At 39.2% G+C, this 13137-nt stretch overlaps 1 protein-coding gene across 1 annotated transcript in view; it reads left to right on the top strand.

The window, feature by feature from the left end:
• TNKS (tankyrase, TRF1-interacting ankyrin-related ADP-ribose polymerase) overlaps positions 1 to 13137 on the top strand; it is a 140476-nt gene that overhangs the window by 8514 nt on the left and 118825 nt on the right. Inside the window, exon 2 of the mRNA XM_009329771.1 lies at positions 4134 to 4358. Within this exon, the coding sequence (XP_009328046.1) occupies positions 4134 to 4358 (225 nt within the window). The remainder of the gene's footprint in view (positions 1 to 4133; positions 4359 to 13137) is intronic.

Here is a 13137-nt window from a genome sequence, read left to right as displayed (position 1 = left end):
GTCGACCGCACCACTCAGCTTGGTGTCATCTGCAAACTTGCTGAGGGTGCACTCGATCCCACTGTCTATGTCATTGATGAAGACATTAAACAGTACTGGTCCCAATACGGACCCCTGCAGGATGCCACTCGTCACCAACCTCCATCTGGACATTGAGCTGTTGAGCACTACCCTCTGGATGCGACCATCTAACCAATTCCTCGCCCTTTACCAGACAGTCCACCCATCAAATCCGTATCTCTCCAGTTTAGAGAGGAGGATGTTGTGGGGGACCGTGTCAAAGGCCTTACAGAGGTCCAGATAGATGACATCTGTAGCCCTTCCTGTGTCCACTGATGTAGTCACTCCATCATAGAAGGCCACTAGATTAGTCAGACAGGACTTGCCCTTGGTGAAGCCATGCTGGCTGTCTCAAATCACCTCCCTGTCCTCCATGTGCCTTAGCATAGCTCCCAGGAGGATCTTCCATGTTTTCTGTAGGAACCTTCTATCTGTTTGTCTTTTGGGATCTTTGATTACAGGCCCTTTCTAGGGAACTCTTCCTTAGACTTTGTAAATTAAAGTTGCACTGGAAATATAGAAGAGTAGGTTTTTTAAAGTCATCTTAAATGACATTACATCAGTTTCTTTGGTTTAAACTGAATTATATGTGCTTCATCTGTCACAAATGGCTTGGCACGTGTCTGTTGTTTTTGTGACCCCAACACTGCAGGAGTTTCAGTAATTACAACTGCTTTGTCAGATTGGGTTGTGTTACCATTTTAAAGACTTTCTAGCACTTTGTTAATCCAAATTTTTACAGGTTTGCCTGTGGTGGTGGGGGAAGCTATTCCCGTAATTGGTTACTTTTTCTCTGAAAGATGGGTGGCCTGGTAGGATAAAATCACAGTAACCTTTAGTGTGCTTTTTGAGGACAGAACAGAAGAGCTAATTCACCAAAAACTGTAAAGTGTTTATGGCTGGCATTTCCAGAGATACCTTTATTAAAGACCCCACGTCCAGCAATACCTTGAAGAATTATGTGCAGTCCTGAAAATCACAACACTGAACAATTTGGAAAGGAATCTGGGTTTTCAGGCACTGTCAGGTTGTTTTTCCTCGAGAGACAAGAAGTACGTGTAAAGCAAATGCTCATGCAATTTCAGCACTGTTTTTAGTAGTTCAGTTTACAAAAATGAAAGGCTAATAAAATCTGTTTAGTTGAAAGCTAAACAGATTTGGCTAATTTCCTAATTCTTGTCTTGCTCAATTTTCCTTTGCCAGTCAAATGAACAATATAAACGTGGAAACCTTGAGGGCTTGCGTCTTGGTATTTATGCCCCAGGCCTGTTAGCTTTGCTGTGGGCCCAGATACCCTTTGTTTGCTGTCATACCCATTTAAGCTATCATTTTCTATTTGAAGACTTAGAGGTGATGTTCCTTGACTGTTTTATAAGAGAAACAAACAAAAAAATCACTTTTCATGCTAGAAGCTGCAGTGATTTACAGTAGCAGTGGCCTTGCTGACAGTTCAGTTAAGAAGAACATGTCTTCTGGTAGCAGTTTTGTTGTGATAAATAAGTATCACTTTTAATAATACCAGTTCTGATTTGCACGCTTCCATTTCTGTAGTGTAATTTCTAATGTGAAGTGATCAGTATATAATGTACCAGAAAGCTTTGATTCATCTGCAGTGGTGGACTAAAATTGGATTGCTGAGTGGGGTGCCAGTCTGGTTGTGGGCCCCTCCCTGCAGCTGGTATGGCTCAGCAGCTTGTGGAACAGCTGCTGAACTGCTGTTTAGCTCCATGTATTAAACAAAACCCACTTTGGTATCTGCTCAGTGTGCAACTTGTAATTTGTAGTGGTCCAGCATCTGTGCTGCAAACAGCTGAGGGCTCTGTACAGTGGGGATGGGAGAATCCTTACAGCTATCCAAAAGTAACCAGGCTGTACTTGTTAACTGGAGCCCTTGAGGTATGTTACCATACAGGATTGACCGAGGTGTGAACTGCTACAGTCTGTGCTAGATGTGAGCATCTGTGTGCATATCCATGATGGCTTCCCCAGACTGTTCTTCCACCTGCTTGCTTGTGTCTCATATAAGAATACCTTAGGCAGAAATAAAGATATTGTTAAACTGTCATCAAAACTCTCAAACCGTGATAAGCCTTGGTAAAGGGGCTTTTTGTTTTGGCCCTGCCTGCCTGCCATAACCATAGTATTAGTCAGCTTTTAGAAGACTTCTGTCCTTCAAGAAAGGGTGTTGAAGGACTCTGTGCTTCACTGAGGAGACTGTAAATTCCTGCAGAATGGCTAGCCTGCAGCTTGACTGAAAGCTGGATGTCGAGTTATAACATTAGCCTTAACTGGATAAGCTGGCGTGAATGCAAATCTGCTAGATCTGGCTTAGAGATCTCACCGTATGGACTGTGAGGGAAAAGCATGTTAATTCTGCACCGTAAGTCTGCGTAGCTGTAACTAGTGCACTACTCTGGCAAAAAGGGGGCTTAACTCATTGAAATGGAGGTCCTATCCAGGGACTGCAACGCTGGAGTAAAACATTTTGATTTGAGAAGTCTTCATGCATGAGTTGTTGCCTGCCACAGGGGGTGCTGACTTTTGAGGATCGTTTCTGTCACTCTTTGAGCAGCGTTTCACTGCGGCTGAGTAACATGGTCACCTGGGGGAGAACTGACAGCTTCTTTGTTGCTTCCCTTGAGCTTTGTATTTGACTTCTAGAAGGCAAATAATGTCTTCAGTTATGTTTTTGATCCGTGATCTGTGGAGCTAATACAATCTATAAGCTGCCAGTTAGCACCACTGTGATGGAATTTCACTTGCTGCAGCATTTAATTCAGCTGTTTTGTAAACATAGTTCGTATATATGAGATTCTTCATACTTAAGCTGGTTGGTATCCACGATTACCAGAAGACAAAATAACTCTTAAGGTGACAATCTTCTAAAGTCTCCAGTGATACTGCTTTTAGCCCTGAGGTTTATAAGAAATGCAACCCAACTTTTGTGATGCAACCTAGTACAAAAATGAACACTTGTGGTTTAGTTCAAACTGTCCCTCTTGAACCTGACACCTCATTTTTGTTCCTGTCCTCTAAGGCAGTGGTCTCCAAAGTGGAGTGTGCCAGATGTTTCATTGGGGTGCAGGAAGAAAATATACTTTGTACCATTAGTAAATATAATAGAAACTTTAAAACAGTGTTTACTTCATCTTTATCTCAGCCTTTTTCAATTTCTATTTTTGTGTATGTTTATAATCTACCTAATAGTACAGTAGTGCATGTATATGATTTATAAATATACATATATTGGGGGTGCACACTCAAAATTTTTTACTGATGGGGTGCACAATCAAAAAAGTTTGGAGGCTGCTGCTCTAAGGCATTTGGGGCAATTGGAAGCGTATTTGGGCACTAGAACCTTTCCAGGTTCATCGTGGATAACAAGCTAAAGGTGTCAGGGCCTGGCATGCTGATGCAGGATTTTGAAATGTATTAGTTTAATGATGCTGGCTTTATGGTGATGTTTTCCCTGGCCATAATAAAGGCTGCATTCCTAGGCTGAGACCTTCCTGAGGCGTTATTTTCCCAGCTGAGGTCTCAGTTCTACTAAGAACTGTAACTTAGTCTCTCTGTCAGTTGGAGGTAGTCACTCTTTTACAGAGCAAGAATGTAGTTTGGGTTGAGGGAAGGTTGTTCTGCTTGAGCACTGACAAGTGTCCTTCAGTGTTTATTAGTATGAGGTCTTCTCCAAGATGAAAACCTATATCAAGAGATAGTATGTAAGATGCTTGCTTTAGGTACATACAGATTATACTAAATTTTTAAAACTAATAAAAAGCTTTTCTTGAAAAAGAATGGCAAGCCTATTGTAGAACTTTTTCATGAGAGTGTGGCAGCCAGTCAGGCTGACTATAATACAACACTGTTCACCTCTGTCACGAGTGTAAGTAAATCTTCCAACTGTTGTTTGAGCAGGTGAATATAGTCTCACTTTATGGTGAAATGAACCAAAACGAGGAAGAGGGACATGGATAGTATTGTTTGATGTCTGTACACTGGACTGAGTGAACAGTTCTAAATATTAAATCATGTTGTTTTACCAGACGAATGAACAGAAACATGTTCTCTTACAGGTTTTGGAAGGAAGGATGTTGTAGAGCACTTGCTACAGACAGGAGCCAACGTTCATGCTCGTGACGACGGAGGGCTGATACCCCTTCACAACGCCTGTTCCTTTGGTCATGCTGAAGTGGTTAGTCTGTTACTGTGTCAAGGGGCAGACCCAAATGCTAGAGACAATTGGAACTACACTCCTTTGCATGAAGCTGCTATCAAGGGGAAGATAGATGTGTGTATTGGTAAGTGTCCGTCACTTCTCATATTGAAACTTTACCAGATATGTGTTTTGTGCAGTTGTAACTGTTAATGTGCTAGAATTGAGATGAAAGATATTGGTTGTTCTTAACAGCGAACTTTTTAAACTAGCAGGTAGGTATAGCGATAGTCACTTAAGACTAACTTTTTCGTAGTGTATAATGCAAGCTTTGCTGAATTTGCATCTGGAAAACTAACCTGGGGAGGTTGGGTAAAGTCTCCTCATCTGTTAAATTACAATATTAAAAATCTGAATATGGAAGTTTGTCTTGGTTGCTCTCAAGAAAACTAGTTTCTCTAGGTAAAGTCTTCGCTTTTCGGGCTACTCTATATGTCATCTTAGTGGTTAAGAAGATGGTTAACCTTTCATTCTACACAGTATGAGGAAACATCTCATTAGTCCTTTGGAGCTTTCAAATACAAGTTACAGGACACCATTGTTCACAGTGGTTATATATCTTCAGTGTGGGTGCTGTAGCCTGGAGCAAAGCAATTTCAAATAAAATTGAACACTTCAATAATTTTAAATGTATCTAGAACATATAAACAGCTTTTCAGTCAGGATGTCTTTAATTTTTACGGTTTTTCTCAGTGTATTTAGTATTACTTTTTTCTAAGTGGGAACTTTTATTTTTATTTTTTCACTCAGATCAGTTCCGTGAACTTATTTATCAGTACTGGTTCTTCTCACATCTGCTAACTTAAATGGTCTGCTCAACATTGTGTTTTTTATCAAACGTGGAAAAAAAAGCTTGATTTTTTAGGAACTGCAGTTAAGATTATGAACATGAGATTTGTTCTATATGTTATCCAGATAACAAGACACAATTTTCAGAATTTCAGATAATGTCTATTTGCTTGAAGACTTACTACATAAAATTCCTGCAGAGAAAGCTACAAAACTTAACCGGGCAAGTTCTTGTATTAGCTTTATTGCAATACTTATGTCATTACTTAAAAAAACACCAAAGATTGAGGGAAAGAAAACTGGAGGAAACACCGAAATATAAATTTTAGTCTATTTCTTCTCTTTAGAAGGAATGTGATGGACTTCATTCATTCCATCTCTGTGTGCGAGGTAAAACATATGCAGAATATGCTACAGAAGTTACTGAGTATAGTTGATTATGCAGCAGTACTGTGGGAAGAGATCCACTGATATAGTAGGTCCCAATAACAGTCTGTTGTGACAACGGTGAATGGAAAAGTAAATTTGATTCCAGTCAGTAACTGGGGTTTTGTATGTGACTTAAAGAAAGTAATTACTTTGGTCTGTTCAGTGCTGGAGTCTGCCTGGCTTTGGGAATTGCTGACTGAAAATACGAATTAAATGGGAGAAGGTTGACAGTAAGAGGCTCCTTTACGCCTGTAAAGGAGGATTGGGTTTGTTTGCTTTGGAAAAGGTTTGTCTTGCTCAGTCTTTTGAAGCCTTGTTATAAAGCAGGAGGGGGTGCAGCTGTGCACCTTTGTGTTCATAGGTGATAGAATGAAAGATGGTTGCAACAGAAGATTTTAGGATTTAGGGAGGCAGCATGGGTAGTGTAGCTTTGGGTGGTTTGTCTAAAGACCCTGTGGTACTCTTCGGAGGAAATTGGGCAGGTCAGATCAAGGTAGCAGATTATGTGGTACATCAATTTTGATGTACAATATTGACAGTAATTTGAGATTATTTAGATTTAATTTCCATAAGCGAAGAACTGATGATACCTTTAAAGCCATACTCTAATTCAGCAACAAGTTGTGGGCTTGGTGAAAGGAGGTACAGAATCAAATTTATGGCTTGTATTACACACAACTTTATTCTGTGTTCCATGCGCAGATTAGATCTGTGACTCTAAACGTTAGATGTTAGACTAAGGAGATGATCTATATATATAAAATATTCAGCACGTGGTACTGGTCAAATCCTAAAGCTCTTCTGCTGTCCGCTGCGGTTGTAGGGTTCCTTGGAAGCACTGAGCAGGTCTGCAGGACTAGATGCAGTTCTCCTTAAAAAGCTACTTGCAGGGAGACTGGAGTGTGGGAATTTTTAAAAAAAATTGTTTTAAACAAGCACACATGATGCTGTTGTGCTCAGTTTAGTTACGGATATCCATGTATGTTGTACTTCAGTCAGATATTTGGTCTGTCAATGCGAGAGTTATTACTGAAGGCAGTGTCACCAGTCACTAGATTTAATATGTACCATAGTATGATGCTTCTTTGGGATTTAGTTGATTCCATAAAACTGCTAGGACATGAGTATAGACAAAGAGTGAGTTTGTTTGCAATTTATATCTAGTGGGCAAGCATGTTTTGCTGTCTTTGGCAAGTTTCTGTTTCTTTTCAATGGTTTTATATATAATTTTTATATTAAGGTCTTCAGCTTTTATCTCAAAGTCTTTTGAAGGAACACATTATGCACAGGGATAACGGAACAATGATTGCTTAGGGCATGAATTCTGACTAGGAATACTTGAATAGCTTTCTGGAATATATTGTACAGTACTGCTATTTACACCTTAGTGTAGACTGTTACAGTAGATATGATGGAAGAAATTGGCCTTTTAAAAAAAATTTTTTTTTTTACAAAAATCACATTCTTAGAGTATTCTTTTTTAAACAAGCAAGGCATGCTTTTAAAAAAACGTTAACTGAAGAATAGTCTCTGGAAATCCTGGCATAACATAGAATTTATTGCTGAACTTAGATATCTGTCTGAAAAACAATAGACTGTGTAGGAATTGGTCATCTAGCCTCATTTTTGGCTACCTATTCTTGGCATCTTCTTCCAAATGATGTAATGGAAGAGAATTTTCCAATGTATCTTCTCTTCTTTCCTTCTGTGCCACTCCAGTCTGCCTCTTTTCTTTATCATATCTAGCATAGAATGCTGTTCTTCTGGCCACTTTACAGGTCAAAAAGACAAAATGATAATTGAACAGAGCGCGGAGATGCAGCGCATTCATGAATAATGATTTTTCAGAGGAAAACTCAAGGCATTGAAGCAGAGTGGGAAGACCAGCAAAAGCTAGGCAGTGATTGCAATACAACTATAGAATGTTCTTGTGTCTAGCAGTAGCCTTGGAATGGAGTGTGCATATTTATGCTAAAAGTACTATGAGTGCTCAGCTGTACAGCCGAGTTCAGACTAATAGGTACAAACCCTGCCACTGGGAAGCTTATGTGGAAATAAGAAGTGTACATGAGCTGGTAAAAACTTGTCAGACTATGTACAAACTTCTACTCCAGGAAACTGTAAGACAGCAAATGACTGATATGATTTCTTGTTCTTCTGTTTTACTGGTTGTGTATTACAGTCATAGGACAGTGTAGGAACTTAAAGGGAGAGAATGCAAATGTGCTGAGTTTGAGAGGAATATGGACTGTGGCTCTTTTAGGTGGCAGTTGCTTTTGTGTCCTGGGTCTGGAGGTGTAGGAGAACTTGGAGGATGGTAAGCAGTGCTCAGCTGATTTGCTGACCATCTCTTATAATGTATTTAGTCGCTGCAGATTTGTTTAGTTGCTAAGTAATTTAGTCCATTTGATAGTGTTGTTTGCCATATGTAATCAATTTTTGGACTAAATGTATTGAAGCATTAAAACCAATTGTTAGATAGTGTTCTCCAGTATTTATGGCTTCTAGGGGATTGCTTTATCTGTCAGGAAGATGCATTTTCAATGTCTGTGGACTGCTTCTAGAGCTAATGAAAAGTGTTTTTGTTCCTCACTGTCACATTTACTCATGAAATAATGAATGAATGGTGAACTCTGCAAAGTGTGTTTGACGTCAGGGTAGTGACTGTTCTGCAGGTCGGGCTGGGGAGAAAGGATGATCTATTTCTGGTCTGACCACAGTATAGACTTTCAGATGAAAAGATCCATGGAGCTCACTTCTCTCCAACAATGATATGTAGCAGATGCTCAGAGGCTGTGAATGGCTTGAGCATATCCTTCTTTCTCATGGCAATCAGCAATTTAGGATCTTGATAAAGTAGAGGCTGCATCTGGACTGTGTTGCATAGCCACTGGCATACAAAATTCTTGAAAGATAGCTCTAATCACTTCTTAAATGCTGCTATACTTCTGGCTTTGAAGGTGTTCTGTGTCAAGAGAATTTTACAGTTTAATAGTCTTGCAGGAAGAAAACAACTCTTCCTTTTCTCTAAAATGTTATTCTTGATGACTTTTATTGCAAGCCATTCAGGACTTCCGTGAGAAACAGTGAACAGTCATTTCTATTTGCACTCTGCATATCCTTTGTGATTTTATAGGCCTCTATCTTTTCTTCCCTCAAATGTGTCTTTTCCAAGCTGAAAAACTTAGTCACCCGTCATGTTATCCTGTTGAATATTCTGGTATTTTTGACTTTTTTTTTAGGGTGAGGGGTTGGTATGTGGGGGTACAGACATCAAAACTGGGTGTAGTAGATTTATAGGGTGACTTAATGTTCTTTCTGTTTTGGTTTTCTGGTTGCTGAGCACTGAATGGGAGTAGCTCCAAGGTATTTCCTGAGTGGTGACAGCTCCTTTAAAACTGTGTGTTTGTGCAACACACAGTTTTTTGTTTTTAAAAAAAAAAACAAAAACAAAAAACCTAGGCTAAAAATAGCCTTACAGAAGCTGTGCTTATGCAGTTTGTCTGGGCTTGATTTGCCCTCCACTGTGTGTCTGCAGAGGCTGTAGTTGTTCCTGCAGAGATTTTTCTCTTTTTTTTCCAGGTGGATCTCCAGTTAAGTGTTGTGAGAACTGTAGCACTGCTAGCCTAAAAGTGATCTCAGATGTGGTACACCTGCCTAGTTTTTAAGGGCATCCTTCACAAATATGCAAACTGTGAACATCTTCTATGGTGATGCCATGATTTATGGATCTGAACATACAGGGTATTTTAGTAATTTTAGGGAAATAAAAAATTCTAGCTACTGAAAAGCTCCCTTCAACACTGTACAAAACTGTAAAATTTTTTTAAAATTACTTTTAGTCCATGCAGTGCCAAGAATCCATCAGGAATTACTTAATATGACATTAGACCAATGTTTTTACTGGCTTCCTCTGGGCTGGTTATACAATTTCCTGCAAAGATCCTGTGAGATGATGAATTTACTGTCTCAGTGCTAAGAAGCGATCTCTAATGGTAGTGTCAAGGTGCATTTGTCTCTCTTTTTGACCAGAGAACCTTCTGTGGAAGTTGATTTTTTTTTTTTTTCCCCATTACCCTTTTTGCACTTGAAAGGTACAGCAAGCAAGCAAACTAAAATAAAACTAGCAGGTTTTCCAACATACAGGTCCTGCCCTTAGCATAGGGATCACTGTTATTTAAATGTCTCTTTGTTAACATGTCAAAACATTGCTCACCCTGCTGTGCTTCCTCAGACTGGGGAAGGAGAAGAATTCATTAGCTATTACCTTCTGATATTACATATCTTTAGGCTGAAATTTGTGGAGGGAATAATATGTGACCCCTTCCTGCAGGGCAGATAAACCTTCTGTCAGGATTAAAAAAAACCTATGAAAGGTAGTTTATGGGTAGAACTAGTGCACAGTAAACCTTAAAGGAATTGTAGAAATGGTAATTTGCCTAATCATTGAACTGCTTGTCTGTTTGGTCACTTTGCAAAGAAGGCATGTACAACAAATAGTGAAATTATTACAATTTACGGTATTTTTGTCCCTTGAGATTTGACAATGCTCAAAGCATTTTGCCTTCCAAGCAGAGGAACTGTATTGCTCTAAAAGTTAGAGCTGTGTCTGATTTTACTACCTGAAAAATTAAAAAAAAAAAAAAATCACAGGAAGTGCTATCAAAGAGCAAAATTGTGCAGTAGCCAGTTCTTTTTGGGGGTGGGGTGAGGTGAGGGGAAGCAGCTTTAGCATCTTACTGAAAGATGATTACAATGACTATAGATTTAGCTGCTGGATTGACAGAAGCCTGTAAGAAGGCTAGTAGCTTCTTAATAAGTATTAGAGGGCGGATATTGGTAATTGAGGTACATTGGGAGCTGGTTATGCACATTGTTGGAGAGATGTACTGAATTCCCAAAGACTCTCTTGGAGAACTGGATTCAACGAGGCATCCCAGGAATCTGATATTCAGAGGCTTGTAAAAATCATTGGAACATGCTGTCAAGTGAGTACTTCCAAATACTTTGTGTAAACTGTTTTTTTTGCTGCTGTTTATATCAGAAGATTCTTGAATATTGTTAATATTCAAGATATTAAAGCTTTGACTTTTGAACTACAGAGTTGGAGCACTACTGCTACTGACTACTCATAGTGTGCAATGGGAAGACAGTGAGTTGTATTAAGCTCTTTTAAGCTGCAGGACAGTCTAAAGAACTTCAGACTCTTCTTGTGTACCAGAAATGTGAGTTTTGCTCCATTAGGAGGACATGAATTAATCCCTACAGTGGGGGAGCTATCCTGTCTGTTGGTTGCAGTTAACATTGACATACAGAGCAAAGGTACCCTGTGATTTGATATGCTTAAGGCCAAGCAGTCCTGGTTAAGAGCATCTATTATCTGTCCAGATATGCAAAATAAAAATCCTGGCTATTCTTAATAATATTTATTATTCAGATACTTACTGATCAAAGCCAAATCTTGTGGAAGCAGACTCATCAGACTATTCAGGTTATGAATTCTTTTGGTCTGTTTCTGCTCTGTGAGTGGATAGCATGTGTGTGTAACCCTGCTTCTTTGAGTAGCAAATGGTTTTAAATCCTGTGCGTACTCAGTGGCTCAAAGACCTAATATGGTACTCATACTGTTTCTTCATGGGGTCTTTCTCAAATGAAGCTTGCACGATAGCAACCATAGGATAAAAGTTCCATGTTTTAGGTTGAGTGGAAGAATGCTTTTGCTTTCTCACTGGAGTTCTTGCTCATGGTTTTAAATAGCTTCATGTCCTTTAACCACTGGTTTAAACTACATCAGCTTCTAAATGTTAATATTCATCACAGAAATGAGAGCTTATTGGGCTGAATCTTACTACATTTCCCACTCTAAGTCTGTAGTTCAGACTTCCCTTATTGAAAGGGACCTGAGAATAAGGCCTTCTTCTCTGTGAGCTGGTGGGGGTGGAGAAACCCATGACTGAAATAATAAATTGGTGATTTGGAGGCATTGTAATATTGTTGTCATAGTAACAATGGACTGGAGTGTCAAAAGTGACTACAGAAAATGGTTTAGAACACTCTACTATGGCATATACAATTGCAGTGCTCCCTGGTGGACTTTGGCAGAAGGAAAGTTGATTATCAGTTCCTGTATGTGAAGGATACCTCTTCAGTATGTGACACCTACGTGCAGGCAGGTCTGTTAATGTAGTGCAGACTACAGGAGTTACCGTTATGGGAAAAGCTGCCAAAATGAGATGGGGTTGTTTGCTGTAAAGGCTCTAGGGAATCCTTTCTGCTGGCTTTTTGCATCTGTGCACATGTAGCTGTGATAGATGCTTTATGAAGAAAATCTCTGTGAGCAGTGTCAGTCACCCATGTGTGCCTGACAAAGGTCTTGGTGTGCCAGGAGCCTTGAAATGAGTGGATCATTGATGCAAGGTCGAAGTGCCCTACCATAACATTTTTGTGAGAGGACCAAGCATTGAGCTGGATTAATCCTGAGGTTAAATCCTCTTCAGAAACAAAATCAACAGTAAACTTGATAGCAGAGAGGATGGTGCTTTTTACAAATGGGGTGAAAATGAGCCTTACTTCAGGTGAGGAAGACTTCTCTGCAGGGTTATGCCAATAAAATGACTTCTTGTTTTCATATCTGGAACTAGTGGTGCTGAAGGCTTGTAAAACCTGTCATGTTACTGTGTTACTTACAGTCCTTAAGGCTATCATTTATATTATGGTATTTGTGTTGCAAAAAGTTGATTGAAATTGAACTTCATGAAAATAGGTTGAGGATTGCCTTGTCTGGGGTTTCATACAGTGTGTATATTTTGGAAGCCATCTGTCTTTCTGTTAGGTTTGAACTTTATTGACAGTTAATACGTTACAACCTATCTGTGGGTTTTAGACTTTTTCCCAGTTCTACTTCTTCTTTCCTAAAATTCAGGTATCAAGAAAACTAGTCTTTTTGCCTTGTTTGGCTGCTTGACATAGGAGAATCTGTGGAGGATGAAAAGAGTAATTTATTTTATGATGTTTCTTTACAAGTGTTGATTAAATCAGAATCTGGTTACTTGCAGCAAAGGGGGTGGTACGATAATACACAAAACACTATTGGAAAACTTGCTGTAGGGCATTTATGGGAAGTAAGGTCTTCAAAAGTACTGATGTTAACTATTAGCAAATTGAGAGGGAGAGGAAGAGGAAGTTGCATATTACCCAGAACAGAGTAGTGGAACAGATACTGCTCTTGCAGACACTGAAACTGCTTTCAGGTGTCCGATACCAGTTTACAGTGGCTTTCTAAATATCTTGCAGAAATACTTAATCTTATGGGACTATGCTTCTGATTACTGTACCAATATCAGCTTTTAGCTTCTCAGAGGAACCATGTGGTCTTAATGCAGTTCATATGTGGTTTAAAAACAATGTCTAGATATATGTGTAGCTGTTAAGGCATAAATGAGTGGGGCCAATTCTAGCAGAGTTCTCAGGTGTTTTCTTAATCTAATGGAAAACATTGAATAAAGTATTAATGTAGGATATAAAGGTCTTATTTATAAAAATGTGCAGGCAATTAAATATTTGTTATAGTGAACAAAGGTGTCTCTTTTAGAGGATTTGGTCTTTCTGCAATGTAAAACAAGTGTACAAAATGAACTAGGGGTGAC

This window comes from Pygoscelis adeliae, unplaced genomic scaffold (assembly GCF_000699105.1).
Source record: "Pygoscelis adeliae isolate BGI_AS28 unplaced genomic scaffold, ASM69910v1 Scaffold67, whole genome shotgun sequence".
NCBI classification, from domain to species: Eukaryota; Metazoa; Chordata; class Aves; order Sphenisciformes; family Spheniscidae; genus Pygoscelis; species Pygoscelis adeliae.
The sequence above is the reverse complement of the archived record's forward strand: the minus strand, read 5'-3'. Positions and strand labels throughout refer to the sequence as shown.